General features: G+C 45.9%; 1 protein-coding gene across 1 annotated transcript in view; it reads right to left on the reverse strand.

Annotated features, from left to right (window-relative positions):
- TBC1D1 (TBC1 domain family member 1) overlaps nt 1–16,470 on the reverse strand; it is a 156,152-nt gene that overhangs the window by 57,658 nt on the left and 82,024 nt on the right. The window contains 4 exon segments of the mRNA XM_015418418.1: nt 12–103; nt 4,129–4,261; nt 6,716–6,820; nt 13,426–13,515. Coding sequence (XP_015273904.1) covers nt 12–103; nt 4,129–4,261; nt 6,716–6,820; nt 13,426–13,515 — 420 coding nt within the window.

Raw genomic sequence — 16,470 nt, forward strand, 5'->3', positions numbered from 1 at the left:
CAAAAAGTTACCTGAACTTCCTCAAAGACAGAGACCTGCTCTTGGTTATTCAGTGTTGTTAAGTGTTTCTGAAGTTCCAGTTTAGTTTTAGAAGGATGGAGCCCTGAAAAGTAATAAATACACAGGGTGAACAGAACACATTTTAATGCTACTATCCAGGGCTTTTTTTGTAGAAAAAGCCCAGCAGGAACTCATTAGCATAACAGGTTGCACCCAGCAGCACAAACTCATTAGCATATTGGCCACACCCAATGCAACACAGCTCATTAGCTTATTAGGCCACACGTCCATGCCTTCCCTTAGCTTAAATGGTTCTCCAATCTTTCCACGGCTCCCCCGGCCCACCCGCCTCGGAGTTGCCGGGGCGGGTTGCTCTCCAGGCTTTTCCGCTGTAGCCACGCACGCAGGTTTTGGGCGTAGTGGGCGTGGCCAACTCTGAAGCCAGCCGGAACTCCGTTCCTGTGCGTTCCTGCCCAAAAATAGCCCTGCTACTACCAATTGGTTACAAAATGTTCACACAGCCCACCTAACAGAAACCTTCCATCCAACGACTACACAAAAATTAGGGCAGAAACTGAACTTATGAGAGATTGGGCTCATGGGGCTGTATCTCATGCACCTTTTCTACTAATTGTGGTGTCTTCTTCCAAAGCCCAGGGAAGGAGTTCCATCAGCAGAACAGATCCCTTGAGCTCTAACCCATAGTGTGCTTTTTCATCAGCAACCTGAGATCTATTTTATGTATTTAATGCATTTATTAACCTCTTTTCTGCCTTGCAGCACTCAAGACGGCTTACAATATAAATAAAACAACAGCAAACACATAAAAGACGACAGTTCAAAATCTCGGTCAGGACCGTCAATAAATAAAAAACAAACTAGCCAAATGCAGTCCTAAGTGAAACTGTCTCCAGCTGCCTCCTGAAGATCGAAAGCGAGGGGGCCAGGTGCATCTCCCTGGGGCGGTTGCTCCATAATTGTGGCGCTGCCACGGAAAAGGCTCTCTCTTGTGTGCCCACCAGATGAGCGTCCCTGATTGGTGGAAGGGATAGGAGGGCCTCTCCCTGTGCTCTTAATTCCTGGGCAGGAATGAATGGGAGAAGACTGTCCTTCAGACACCCCAGTTCCAAGCCATGTAGGGCTTTGTGACAGGCAGGTTAGGTTCCGCCTCTCCCTGAGAGTTGACGGAATGACCAATGAGAGCTGACGGAATGTTGGTGAGTGGACAGTTGGAAAGCAGCAATTAAGAGAGCAGTTGGGAGTTGGCAGCTAGGGAACTGAGAGGGAAGAGAAGGTGTCTGATTGGGTGAAGCTGAGGTGAAGATCAGCTTAAAGCCATTTGACTAAAAAGAGTCAATTTGTAACACAAGGTCCAGGATACTGGAATAGGGAAACAGTTGAAAAATTCAATGGAAAAGAAATGTTGTTGCCTCTAGATTACTTTCTTCAGTGTTATGTTCAAACCATAAATAAAAGGTAATTCTTTTTTGAATCCTGTGGGCTTTGTGTCTCAGGGAAAGAAACACACACACACAAGTTAATATATATAATACATATTATATAGGGTATGAATAAATGGTGGCAGCATGTGAGTGGAACAGTGTTTGAGCCCCCAACCCCAATAACTCTGTGAAGTGTTTGAGTAAGGACCTGTTATTAAGGGGGGGGGGGGGGGGGGGGATTAGGGGGGGGGGGGGGCTGGGCTACCCTGTCTGCTGATATCTCTGTGAGTGAGAGAGAGAAGTCCTGAAAGGTGAAATGGTCATGGCTCTCACTATATGTTAAAAAGAAGAAGAAGAAGAAGAAGAAGAAGAAGAGAAGAGATTGGATTTATACCCCGCCCTTCACTACCCAAAGGTGTCTCAGAGCGGCTTACAAACTCCTTTCCCTTCCCCTCCCCACAACAGGCACCCTGTGGGGTGGGTGGGGCTGAGAGAACTCTGACACAAACTGCTCTTTTTCAAGGACAGCTGTGCCAGAGCTTGTGACTGACCCAAGGTCACATCAGCAGGTGCAAGTGGAGGAGTGGGGAATCAAACCCGGTTCTCCCAGATTAGAGTCCACACAGTTAACCACTACACCAAACTGAAGGGTAGTGAGTGTGACGGCTTAACCCACTTGTAACCCAGAACTTGGGGGAGAGGTGTAAAGGGTGGTAAGCACTCTGTGTGAGTGGGAAAGGGGCATCACAGGCTTGAAAGAACAAAACCAGCACCTTGAATTGGGCTTCGGAGCAGATCGGTAGCCAGTATAATGGCTGCAGTACTGGGGTCACATACTCCCAATAGATGGCCCCGACCAGAAGGCTAGCTGCAAGATTCTGCACTAGCTTCAGCTTCCAAACACTCTTCAAGGGTAGCCCCAAGTAGAGCGCACTGCAATAGTCCAATCTAGATGTAACTAAGGTATGGATCACTGCACTCCAAGCCACTGGAGCCACCTGAAGTGACTACTAAGATGAGCACTGTATCTAGCAGCATTCCCAAGATGCGAACCTGGCTTTTCAAGGGGAGTACAGCCCCATCCAAGACAGGGGAGAAATGAAGTTCCTGGTCTGCCTTTCTACTAACCCAGAGCACCTCTGTCTTCTCAGAATTAAGTTTCAGCATGTTCACCCTCATCCAGCCCATTATTGATTCCAAACATCGGTTCAGAATATCAACAGCATCGTTAGGTGGAAAAAGGAAGACTGAGGTGGGTATCATCTGCATACTGGTGACACCGCAGACCATACCTCCTGATGACCTCTCCCAGTGGCTTCATATAGATATTAAGTAGCAGGGGGGATAAGATGGAACCATACAGAACCCCACAAGCCAATGGACACGGGGCAGAGCAGGAATCCCCAAACACTAACTTCTGAGATGAACCTCCAGACAGGACTTGAACCATTGTAACACGGTGTCCCTTAGTCCCAGAGCTGAGAGGCAGCTCAGTAGGATACTATGGTCAATAGTATTGAAGGATGCTGAGAGATCCAGCAAAACTAGCAGGGTCACATACGTTCCCACTGCCTAGCTCTCGACAGAGGTCACCCACCAAGACAACTAAGCATTCTCTGTTCCAAATCCCGTCCTGAAGGCAGAGTGAAATGGGTCCAGAAGATCTGTTTCTTCCCAGAATCCCTGGAGCTGAGAAGTAACCACCTACTCTAGCACTTTGCCCAAGAATGGAAGGTTGCAGACGGGCAGGAGGTTCTTCAACATAGTAGGGCTCAGGGAGGGTTTTTTCAAAACAGCCTAGCCGTTCAGCAGTGACAATGACTTCCCTATCTGGCTGAATCATTTGCTTTTACAACGAACAGGAGGGAGGAGGCTTCGATAAGAATCCCTGTGAGCTCATCAGCTGCTGGGGCTGCAATTTCTACAGTTTTTGTATTGTGGTACTTTGTGGGTTGAGCCTCCAACAAGAAAACTCCCCTGCCCCAGATCCTTTAAGCTGCAAGGGATAAGTGCCCTTAAAGGTTTCAATGGGCATAGGTGGAAATTGGATGTTGGATCAGGCCAATGGCCCATCTAGTCCAACACTCTACCAGGTGCCATCAGGAGGTCCAGCAGTGGGGCCAGGACACTAGAAGCCCTCCTACTGTTGCCCCCCCCCAAGCACCAAGAAGACAGAGCATCCCTTGTCCCAGACCAAGAGTCCCTATCTATACCTTGTGGCTAATAGCCCCTGATGGACTTCTGCGCCATATGCTTATCTAATTCTCTCTTGAAGCTGACCATGCTTGTAGCCGCCGCCACCTCCTGTTACATAGGAACCTCTTCCTGGCTCCTCCTTTCCCCAGTTTTCCCACCTTCAGTGCATCCATACACAGGAAAAACACTTAGGCTTAGAATAATAGTTATGAAATCTTGTCTTGGGGGGGCATATAATCCACTAGAATTTTGTTTGTAAAGGAATTCTCTCCAAATATCTCAAGAACGATTGAAGCATTAAAATGTTTCTAAATTAAAGACCCAAAAACATCAACGAAGGCCAAAGTTCCCACTTTGCAAAATGCAAGAATGCTTTCAGCATTAAAATGTTTTTAAATTAAAGACCAAAAAAAGCATCGACAAAGTCCAAAGTTTCCACTCTGCAAAATCCAGGGATGATCTTAGTCTTTGCACGCTGCGCAGTTCCTACCTTCGATCTTTTCACAGAGTTTGTGCAGGCTCTGCATGGGACACCCTTCGCAGAGCTGGAGTTGTGCTTTGGCGGTCCGTTGCACAGCAGCCACTGTGAAAGCCTGTTTCAGAGTCATCATGATCTCATCAACCTGGGACGACGAGAGAAGCAAGGCTGAAGAGTGGTGCGTTCATTTTACCACTACAGAGCTCATCTCAGAGAATGCAAAACCCAGGTTAACTGCTGCCCCTACGGTTGAACAGTGTCGAGCTTTAACGTCAATTGGGACTGTTATTTAAAGTGTGTTTTCCCAGTGCTCAAGAAAGCTTACAAATCCGTTAAATACACAAACAAAATCCCTCTACAATTCAACATACTAAAACCACGAAAAAAAATAAATTTAGAATCATAAATGGCCCAGAAAGGAAACCTGCAGGATCAGTCAATGGGTTAAGCCATACTGCGTATTATACCAGAAGAAATGGGTTAAGCCATACTGCGTATTATACCAGAAGAAAAGAGTAAGCGTCAAGTAGCACCTTAACGACTAACAAAATTTGAGGTAGGGTATGAGCTTTCGTGAGTCACTGCTCACTTCTTCAGATACAGAAGAATTATCATGGTTATAATCATTATAATTACATTTTTTTGTCCTCGGGCAATGCACACGGTCCCTCCCCCATCATTATATCTTTGACTGGCCCAAGGCTGCCCTGTGAACTTCATGGCTGACCGAGGGTGTGAACCTGAGCCTCTCCCACCCTAGCTCAGTTCTTCAAGTATTAGCCTTCAGCGTCTCCTATTCCTTCAGACTTCTGTTTTGAAAATGTGTATTATGCCCCCCCACCCCGTGGGCCCCCGGAGAAAGATTCCATCTGACCCTCATCCAAACCAAATATCATAACAAAATGAACAAATGACTTGGCTTGCTGCTACCATGAATGAATCTACAGTAATAGAAGAACTGGCCTATCTGTCCATATTTGTTTACTTACTTAATTTATATCCTGCCTTTCTCTCCCTACTGGGGACCCAAAGCAGTTTACATCATTCTCTTCTCCTCCATTTTATCCTCACAACCCCATGAGGTAGGTGAGACTGAGAGTGCAATTGGCCCAAGGTCACCCAGCAAGCTTCCATGGCAGAATGGGGATTTGAAGCTGGGTTTCCCAGATCCTAGTCTGACACTTTAACCGCTACTGGCAGGCATAACTCATCAGAGAACAAAGTTAGAAGACTCAAAACTGGCCACCAGCTTCAGGATGGTTGTGGGAGTTCCATGGCAGAAACTGAAAGGCATGGGGAAATCCCAGCCCAGGTGAGACAACCCACCACCACACTGTGCTATTTGCAACTGAAACTAAGGGTCTGTGGCAGGCATAACTCAGAAAATAATGCTACATGTTTTTAAACTGGCCGCTAAACCCAGAATGGTGATGCAAGTTATAGTACTAAAAATGAAGGGCACCGGAACACCCTGAATCAGGTATTCATCACCACCCTGCCACACACACCACACACACCAAGACTTTTCAGGTGTTTTTAAAAAAATTGGCTAAAAATCATTATATTGGTATAACAGTATAACAGCATGTGTAACAAGTTCTCTGAATTCCCAGTTTTCATTTTCTAAAAAGTAAGTTTCTAGCCCCTGGCATCACAGAGATACACCTTTCCCTTATATCTTTGCAACAAAATGTGCTGCAGATTTTTATGTATATTAATCCGAGAGTCTAGCCCCCCCAAATCCAAGAGTCCAACCCACTTAATTAAAAATGTTTCCAGCATTAGAAACAATTCTATTTTATTATCAACAAAATCAGACTATAGCACAGTGATTTCAAGGTTTTCTCAACTATCATAACAACCTTCACCAATGCAGATAGAAGAAGAGATTGGATTTATACCCCGGCCTTCACTACCCAAAGGTGTCTCAGAGCGGCTTACAAACTCCTTTCCCTTCCCCTCCCCACAACAGACACCCTGTGAGGTAGGTGGGGCTGAGAGAGCTCTTGACAGAAACTGCTTTTTTTCAAGGACAGCTCTTATCAGAACCACGACTTGTCCGAGGTCATCCAGCCAGGTGCAAGTGGAGGAGTGGGGAATCAAACTCGGTTCTCCCAGATTAGAGTCCACGCACTTAACCACTACACCAAACTGGCTCTCTTGCTTATCAGATTCTACCCCTGCTTTATGGCAGAATACCTTATTGGAGGAGGGCCAGCTGGTAAAATATTTTACATAGTTTTTTGCAGTTACCTGCAGTTTGGTGTAGTGGTTAAGTGTGCGGACTCTAATCTTGGAGAACAGGGTTTGAATTCCCCACTCCTCCACTTGCAGCTGCTGGATGACCTTGGGCAAGCCATAGTTCTGACAAGAGCTGTCCTTGAAAGGGTAGCTCTGGAAAGAGCTCTTTCAGCCCCACCTACCTCACAGGGTGTCTGTTGTGGGGAGGGGAAGGGAAAGGAGATTATAAGCCGCTCTGAGACTCCGAGTGAAGGGCGGGGTATAAATCCAATCTCCTCTCCACCTCCTTCTTCAAAGCCGTACAAGACCTCCCTTCTTCTGTATCCCCATCCCCCCTTTTAAGAAAAAAGGCTCTTACCAGAGCTTCATCTGTACACTGAAACACATAGCATACAAAATGGAAGCCACCATACTCTGAAGCCTCTCTGCAGATAAATCCAAAGTGATCCACATGCCTAATTCCCTGCAAGGGGAGGAAAAAGAATTTTATTATCAAATTAGCCCAAAGCTATGAACATTTATATAATCCGTTAGCTCATGATTAAGTACTTGACAAGTTTTGTGTTAGGTATGGAAAACCCAACGTTGCAGCTAACCGCATTGACAAGAGAATAAAGCTGTAACATAACAAATATACAGCCATCTGATTTCCAGGGAAGAGATCTGGAGGATCTTAAGTTAGAAAAGAAACAGTATTTCGTCTCAGACAAGGGAAGTTGTCTAAACTCCAGAAAATATTGTGTGTTTATGTAGGAGGGAAAGAACCTCTTGCTTTCAAAGTGCTGGAAAGCCAGACAGAGGGCTCACTGGGGAGAGTTTTTGCCCTCCTTTCCTAGTGTCTGCCTGCCATGATGGTCATGGTTGATATCGGTGAACACAAACAGTAAAGCCAACAGTATCAATTCACCCATTCTCCTCTTCATCCCGGACTTTTAACCCATGAATAAAGAACTGATCAGAAGACATTCATTTTTAATTAAAACTTTAAGTGAACCCATTCATCTCTCATATTTCAAAATTAATCAAGATTTTTAAAAGATTTTTAAAAGATTTTTTTAAAAAATTAGCCTAATATGAGTTTCTACAAATCTTAACACGTTGTCAGCTTCCTTCATGTCTTCCTAACACACACACACACACACACACACACTTCAGAAAAGAAGAAGGTGATTGGTTAAAGTCTCTGTGGTGATCACCAGATTTCTAGCACACTGGAGCCATTTCTCGGGTTCCGGCACTCTCGTTAGGAACATGTAGGACTGATATGAAATACGTGGTATCATCCGAAAAACCACAATACGGAAAAGAGGATTTTGCTGTTTTATAACTACAGTAGTAGGAGCTGCGGTGGCTCAAGTGGTTAAGACGCTGAACTGCAGGCTGTGGAAGGTCGGCAGTTCAGCAGTTCGAGACCCAAGTGTGCCGCATGACGGAGTGAGCTCCCGTCTCTAGTTCCAGCTCCTGCCAACCTAGCAGTTCGAAAGCAAGAAATTGCAAGTAGATAAATAGGTACCACTTTGGTGGGAAGGTAACAGCGTTCCGTGCGCCTTGGTGTTTAGTCATGCCGGCCACATGACCACGGAAACGTCTTCGGACAGCGCTGGCTCTTCGGCTTTGAAACGGAGATGAGCACCGCAACCCTAGAGTCGGACTCGACTGGCTTTCGAGCAAGGGAACCTTTTACTTTTACTTTAGCTACAGTAGAGAAGAGCTAGAGGAGGGGAACAGAAGAACTGCAAAGCACCAAACAAGCATTCCTGAGTGGGACAGCGAGGAAAAAGCATTTTTCAAGAGATAAAGCACACCAAGTCATCCCAAAGGCATGTAAAACTATATGGACACATCCCTATCAACATTTATGGAATACCTCTCAGTAAGCACAGATAACTAAAAAGAACGTCAATATACACAGCCAAATTCTTCATAATTTTGACACCTTTGGATTTACTACATCATTTAAAGGATATCACAGAGATTACATTGGCCCAACAGCTTAGGATGCTGAGCGACTGTATGTGGTTCTTTCTCCTCCCTAAAATATTGTTCTTCGTTTTCCAGATAAGGTAAAGGCAAAAACACAGAAGAACTAAATTGGAGTTCCTCTCACAGAAAATTAATTGTGCGAATAAATCAATACAGGATAGTATTCCAAAACCAATACAATACTTTGCAGTTAGCCACAATCAAAATTTAAAGCAAAACTGTAAAGCCCTCGATGATTCACTCGCAATAGTATCTCTCTCCCCCTTCACCTATGAAGGAGACCTAACAATTCGTCTATCTTGGACAGAATTTAAAGAATTTTTTTTAATTTTTTTATTTTGCTGCTGGTAGTATATTGCCAGGGTGGGGGTTACACACAGGCACTAGAAGCACATGGATTCAGCATACGCGGTGGTACTGTTTTGGCATGTTCACAGTGAGAGATGTACGGACTACAGCAGCTGCCGCCATCGAGCCACACTGTAAAAACCCGATGAAGGCGGCATTCAGCTGTGCTGTGGGGTTTGGCTCTGTCAGCTTTGAACAGGGTTCTCGCCAATGAGCCCTTCACTGCACATGTAAAGGTAGGTGTACATTCCCCATTGATGATCCTTCCCCCTTTATTTTGTTTGCATGCAGCACTGAAATTCTTTTTTTCCCTTTTTTCTTTTTTGCAGTGGGGACACTGCTATTTGCCTCCTCACCAATCCTCCTTTCATGCAGTTACCAGCAGGGAACTAAACCTCAGATTCAGCGATCTGAGACTAGTGACAATCTCATTCTGCTTGTCAAAAAAAAAACCCATTAAAAATTAAAAAACGAGGGGGAAATGGAACCTGTACACCGATGAAGGGGGGAGGATGGCAGAAGATGCAGAGTGGGTGGAACAACCTCGATGTGGGTGGGGAGTCACCTTCGAGGGGCAGCAAAAGGGCTGGAAGGGGGGGGGGAATCTGAGGGAATCTGTATGCTTTTGAATTACCTTCAGCTTGAAAACGAAACAAGGGGGAAACTGGCACAAAAGCCAGAGGGAAAGCGACCAGAAAGCAAACTGAGTGCTGAAGGGACGAAAATCAATTCAGAACGACAAAGAAAACCCGACGGACAGGCATGGTGAAAGTGAGGGGAAACACCTGTGCACATCGGGCCCTAGTTTCAAATCCCCACTCTGCCATGAAGCTCACTGGAGGAACTTGGGCCAGTCACTCACTCAGCCTAACTGACCTCACAGGGCTTTATAAGGGCAAAACGGAGGAAGGGAATATGACATATACCTCCCCGAGCTCCATGGAGGGTGGGTTGGATAAAAACATACTAAATAAATAATAAGAAGCACACAAGTGTGTGTTAAATATAAATACTGTCTCTGGGTGGTTCGTAGTCATGTACGGCTGCGAGAGTTGGACTATAAGGAAGGCCGAGCGCCGAAGAATAGATTCTTTTGAACTATGGTGCTGGAGAAGACTCTTGAGGGTCCCTTGGACTGCAAGAAGATCAAACCAGTCAATCCTAAAAGAAATCAACCCTGACTGTTCCCTGGAAGGCCAGATAATGAAACTGAAGCTCAAATACTTTGGCCACCCAATGAGAAGGGAGCACTCACTGGAGAAGACCCTGATGCTGGGAAAGATTGAAGGTCAAAGAAGACGGGGACGGCAAAGGATGAGACGGTTAGACAGTGTCATCGATGCAACGAACATGAAATTGAGCAAACTTCAGAGGACGGCGGAAGACAGGAGGGCCTGGCGGGATCTGGTCCATGGGGTCGTGAAGAGTCAGACTTGACTGTGCGACTGAACAACAACAACTGTCTCTAGGACAGTTTTAAGACCCGTCTCACCTTGGAATAGAACACCTCAAGGTTTGCTCATAACAGAAGAGGGAGGAAGAACTGAATCATTGCCACGGAAACATCACCACAGAAACAGATTCTAAGCTTGGCCTCTCAGGAAGAATGCCGAATGTGACATCATGAGCCCTTCTTTCTCCAGGGAGGGTGAACGGCAGCGGGTATTTTTCCCCCCATTGGATGTGCAATTGTTAAGCAATTAAGTTAACTGGGAGAGGGAGCTGGGTCATTACTTTCGGAATTTATTTCCTGTTAGTCTAAGAAAGCCAGAATTTGACCTCGAGGGCAAGCTGCTAAGTGCTGACACAGGAATGGTCTCAAGGAAGTCATTTCTCTCTCTCTCTCTCTCTCTCTCTCTCTCTCTCTCTCTCTCTCTCTCTCTGTGTGTGTGTGTGTGTGTGTAAAGTGCCATCAAGTCGAGGCTTTGCCATTGCTTTAAGATGCTGAGCTGCGGACCAGAAGATCTGCAGTTTGGCAGTTCGAGACCATAGTGCCGCGTGACGGAGTGAGCGCCGTCTCTGGCCCGAAAACAAGAAATTGCAAGTAGATAAATACGTACTGCTTTGGTGGGAAGGTAACAGTGTTCTGCGCACCTCGGTGTTTAGTCATGCCGGCCACATGACCATGGAACCGTCTTCGGACAGCGCTGACTCTTCGGCTTGGAAACAGAGATGAGCACCACCCCCTAGAGTTGGATTTGACTAGCTTTCAAGCAAGGGAAACCTTTGCCAGTTTGGTGTAGTGGTTAAGTGTGCTGACCCTAGTCTGGGAGAACCGGGTTTGATTTCCCACTCCTCCACTTGCACCTGCTGATGTGCCCTTGGGTCAGTCACAAGCTCGGGCACAGCTGTTCCTGAAAGAGCAGTTTCTGTCAAGAGCTCTCTCAGCCCTGCCTACCTCACAGGATGTCTGTTGTGGGGAGGGGAAGGGAAAGGAGTTTGTAAGCCGCTCTGAGACTCCAAGTGAAGGGCGGGGTATAAATCCAATCTCTTCTTCTCCTTCTACCTTTACCTTACCCTGGACTTCCTTGGTGGTACTTGGCGGTCCAAGTACTAATGAGGGCTGACCTTGCGTAGCTTCTGAGATTCAACAAGATTGGACTTGCCTGGGCCACCCAGTTCAGGGCAAGTCTTTTCTACTGTCGGACAAATTTCTTTCGGGATGCCTTCGCATTTCAAAGTTGCTTATGCATGTGAAGGTGAACTCTAAACCATCAGGTTTCATGTACAGCACACTGTGAGATTCCCATGACATTTGACTGTCTGAAAGGTTCTATGCTCAACAGAATCTTTTGGCACCACACTTGTCAAAACTGCCCAGAAATCTAGGTTGCTGAAAGCATACACTGTTCAATGCGGCCGGACTTTTCACAGAAATCCTGGCTACACAGCGTTCTCACCCCAAACTGACCGCAGAAACGATCGTGCAATTTTTTTTGGGGGGGGGGGGGGACAAACCTTCCTCTTCAATGTAAGCGCTTTCCCATTTTTATCAGTAATGATGTGATTTTCACTACGGAATTAGGAAAAAAACCTGTGGCATCCTTCATAAGGACATTTTAAAATTAAAACTGTATTTGAAGGCCTAACTCTTGCTGAATTGTACAGTGAAATTCATTAGAGCAAAGATACTATCAGTGCCAGATCTGGGGTTTTGGGAGACCATTCAGCGAGATGCCTTTGTTAGGTCCCCCTTTAAGGCTTACCTCCTTTGCTGTTACCTTCTCATTTACTTTCTCCATCTGGGTTCCATTTGCACTGCCAACCAGATGGGAGTAGATGGGGTGAACAGTGCCAATTGTGCCTCCTCGGTCCTGCCTCTACTGCTCTTTTGCTCGCAGAGGGCAGGCACTGGAGAGAAGCCGCAGGGCAAAAGGGCTTCATGAGTTAGCAGTGGGCTTCTTGTTAGAGCGGTGTATAATAGTATATGGACTTTGAATACATGGGATAGCTTGGGCTTGTTTGCCTATGCCAAACAAAAGCCATCTCCAGAAAGCAGGTGAGGATGCTTTAGTAAAAGTAAAAGAGATCTGGGTGCCGCATGACGGAGTGAGCTTCCGTCTCCAGTTCCAGCTCCTGCCAACCTAGCAGTTCGAAAGCAAGAAATTGCAAGTAGATAAATAGGTACCACTTCAGTGGGAAGGTAACAGCGTTGGTGTTTAGTCATGCCGGCCACTTGGCCACGGAAACGTCTTCGGACAGCGCTGGCTCTTCGGCTTTGAAATGGAGATGAGTATCGCAACCCTAGAGTCGGATTCGACTGGCTTTCGAGCAAGGGAACCTTTACCTTTTTAATTCATCAAGAAGCAGGGCAGAAACTGTGAATGCAATCCTTCCAAATCTTTCAAGATTACTACTTTAAAGGTTACTACTTTAACATCACATTATTTTATGCTCATTTATCTCACACACGTGACCAAATCTCACTTTGTAAACTGAATACACAGCTGTTTACAAAATTAAGAATTAATCATATAAATGCAGCATTTCTAATAACCTAATGGTAAGGTTTGCAAACTCAGGACCGGCCCAAAGCACTGTGCAAGCAGTTTAACATAGTGCCACAGAGGGCTTTGGGGTCGGCATTTCTCAGCAATAACCCATGCCATGAGACGTATTGTTTTTTCAGCTAAAGGGAGTTTTCAACTAAAGGGAGTTTCAAATGCCTTTTGCTTTATAGAGTGCAAATCTGCTATTCAAACAAACAAACAAAAAAGTTGGATGCCCAAGACCTTGGGTTTTACTAAAGCAGTTCTTTGAATCTCAGGCCCAATACTTTTGATTTAAAACCTGAAAAACATTAACAGAGGAGTTGATTCAATGGGACTGTTAGAAATTATCTTATGTTACCAGAAATCACTGGCTGTTTAAAATATGTGAACCAACCTATTTAGCTTCCTGAATAAATGTATGTGTGAAATACTGGGCTAGCAAAAGCTAATTTAACTAATTCTAAATCTAGACTTTTATTATTTTGTGCAATTAATGCGATAATCCTCTGATGCGGGGGACAATCAGTTACATCTGTAAAGTATTTGCAAGCTGCAAAGTTTTTTTTAAAAAAACTATCAGAACTGTAATAAAGTAACTGTGTCATTTGATTTACCACACAATAAAACAATTACCAGAAACAACAACAGAAAGTGGACGCAAACACAGACGTTAGTGCGAAAACAAGCAATAATTAGTCAATCAATATATTGACAGAGAACTAAGGCAGAAAGAAGATCTTGGTACCTGAGAGCAAAAGGAAATTTCCTTAAAGCTTTTCTCAATGGCTACTTTTTTGGTGTCGGGACTGATGATGTAAACTTCAGACTGGCCAATCTGGAAAAGACAAAGACGGCATTTATCAGTGGCTGATTTCAAAACCTAGACAATGAGCATTTAAAATATTTAAAGAATTTATTTAACATTGGGTGTGTACTGAAAGCATAGCAGATGCGATAGGGGGCACTGCCCGCTGCGGCCCCCCCACTGGCTACGACCCCGCCCACTGCAGGTCCTCTCTGCTCCATCATATGCTATTCCCAATGATTCCCAGAAGCTACATTGCAGGAAGAGAAGCAGGAAGAGGAAGGCAGAATAGATCTGTCCCACGACCAGTGTTCCCTCTAAGCTGAGTTGGTGTGAGCTAGCTCAGCTTTTTAGCCTCCGGCTCACGCGTCTTTGTCTTAGCTCAGGAAGGGATATGGCTCCAGAGCAAACCGATTTATGCAGCAGCCCAATCACTCGCTCACAACCTTAATGCCAGGAGCTCACAAAGTAGAATTTTTGCTCACAAGACTCCACCGCTTAGAGGGAACACTGCCCACAACCCCTGTGTCTCTTGTGATCCTGGGGTCCCAGCAGCTCCAGTTCACACACACGGATGATCTCCTGTATATGTGAGAACTCCCACACAAGTGAAGTCTTCCCTCATTCGTTTCAAAGGAGGAGAACGCTCTGAAGGCTCATTTCTTTGCATGCGACACCACGGGGTCACGAAGAGTCGGACTCGACTGTGTGACTGAACAACAACAACACCGCCCTCCACTGAAGTGAAAGGAGGAGCTCTACATGGACACTGTGTGACTGAACAACAGCAACACCGCCCTCCACTGAAGTGAAAGGAGGAGCTCTACATGGACACTGGAGCACTGGCAGAGCAATGGACTGAAGCTGTAGAATGTATGGCGAACCAACGTGTCGTATTTTCTTGAGTTAACTGGTATGTTGGAGTGATTTCCAAATGCTGCTTTATGCCTGTACGAAACTTAAGACTAGGTTAAACGCTGATCAATAAAATCTGCTATTAGTGGAAGACCTCTGGTGGACCTGATACCTGTGTTTTGGCCCCTGTGTGACACAGAGTGTTGGACTGCATGGGCAGTTGGCCTGATCCAACATGGCTTCTCTTATGTTCTAATTTGTGTTGTGTGTGCGCGTTTCTATCAGGGGTCATTTCCCACAGGAGTGCATAGGAGCAGAGCTCCAGGAGTAAAAAGCCCAGGGGGCGGGCACATGCAACAAACCCCACCCCCTGCTCCCAGCAGCCCTCAGTCAGAGCAAGAAGCAGCCAGGTAAGGTGCAGAGCTCCCTCCAGCTCCCCAGTCCAAAACAGTCCAGTGGCACCTTTAAGACCAAGTTTTATTCAGGTACAAGCTCTCCCTCCTCTGCGAGGACAGAGCTGCACGTTCCCCCCCCCCCAATAGCTAGCAATCCAAAACAGTTCAGTGGAGCCTGAGCAGTGGGTGTTGCCATCTGATACACTTCAGGGGGTGTGGCATATGCAAATAAGTTATGCTAATGAGTTATGCTAATGAGCTCCTGCACCTCTTTTTCTACGAAATGACCCCTGGTGGAAAGTATCATGAGCGAGATCTGTCGAACGATTTTTAGGTGCAAATTTCAAAGAACTCATACCCCCAAAATAGTAAAGCGTGAATGAGACAGATGTGCCTTCACGAACTCAAGTATCATGCAGGCGAAGTCCATCGGGGTGAGGACTGGGCTACAGTTCTGAAACAGGATCGCCAGCTCCGGGTTTGGAAACATCTGAAGATCTCCTGCCCCTACCTGGAGGTTGGCAACCCTATTCGGAAATCACAGACTTGGGAATGTCCAAAATGAAGGCAAACGGCTGTATAAGGAAGCGATCTGAAGGAGGATGCTTGGACCTCAGACATTACTTCATAGTCTGCAAAGCAGAACTTCAAAGGGGAAGTCCACTGAGTTTGTAGCGTGCTGCCATGGTCCTGCCCATACTTAGAGGCTCTTGATCAACTTTAAAATGAATGATTCCATCCTTCCCCATTTCTGACCTTCTATGTATGTCATGGGGACCCCATAAAATGCTGTCATGTACAGCTTGCCCCGCATGGCAAGCAGGTCATGTGCAGGGAATCTAGCAGGGAACCTAATACGGTGTGATCTCAAAGAGAGCAACAGCAGGGGGTGGTACCGGACTAATGCCAGAGGCCAAGCTGTAACAATTTTTTTTAAAAAAAGATTTAGACCAGGGGAAGGCAGATTGTGATCAACTGGTAGATACTGGGCTGAGTCGTGCTAGGTTTCCTAAAGCTCCTGCCTTAGGAGAGACAAGACGATCCCATTGACCGATGCTCCTTGGTTCTTAGGACAAGCTTAGTCTTTTCTCCCCATCTTGTTCTCCAGGAAGTTCCCGTGGAATGCTACGGTAACCAATGCTGCCTCTAAGCTGTGGAGTCTCGTGAGCAAAAATTCTACTTTGTGAGTTACTGGCATCAAAGTTGTGAGCGAGCGATTGGGCTACTGTATAAATTGGTTTCGTCTGGAGCCCTCCTTCCTGAGCTGAGACAAAAAAGTGTGAGCCGGAGGCTAAAAAACTGTGAGCTAGCTCACACTAACTCAGCTTAGAGGGAACACCGATGGTAGCCAGTGTCGTTGGCAGTAGTGCAGTTGTATCTCTCTAGTAAATACACGCAAATAAGAATGCGACAGTAACTGCTACTGTTTAAAAATTGCAAGCCCTGTTGTTCCTCACTCATAAAATGATAAGACTGAACCATGTACTTGTGGCCAGGTCTTTGTGTGGCCTTTTTAGGGTCTGATTGTTGTGTCCGCTAACCGCCACCAGGGGCCAGCGAATACCCCAGAGCTTGACTCTGGAAGAACAATGGGGACAAGGCTCCTGGTCTCTCCACTGGGGAACCAATGGGACCGTGGCGGGAGATATTGGGGGGGGGGGTGTTTGTCAAAATGCGGCCGCACAGCAAATTAGTTCATGCTTGTATGCAATCTCTGACAACCTGCCTAATCCTT

Source organism: Gekko japonicus, unplaced genomic scaffold (genome assembly GCF_001447785.1).
Source record: "Gekko japonicus isolate JY-2015 unplaced genomic scaffold, Gekko_japonicus_V1.1 scaffold55, whole genome shotgun sequence".
Lineage (NCBI taxonomy): Eukaryota > Metazoa > Chordata > Lepidosauria > Squamata > Gekkonidae > Gekko > Gekko japonicus.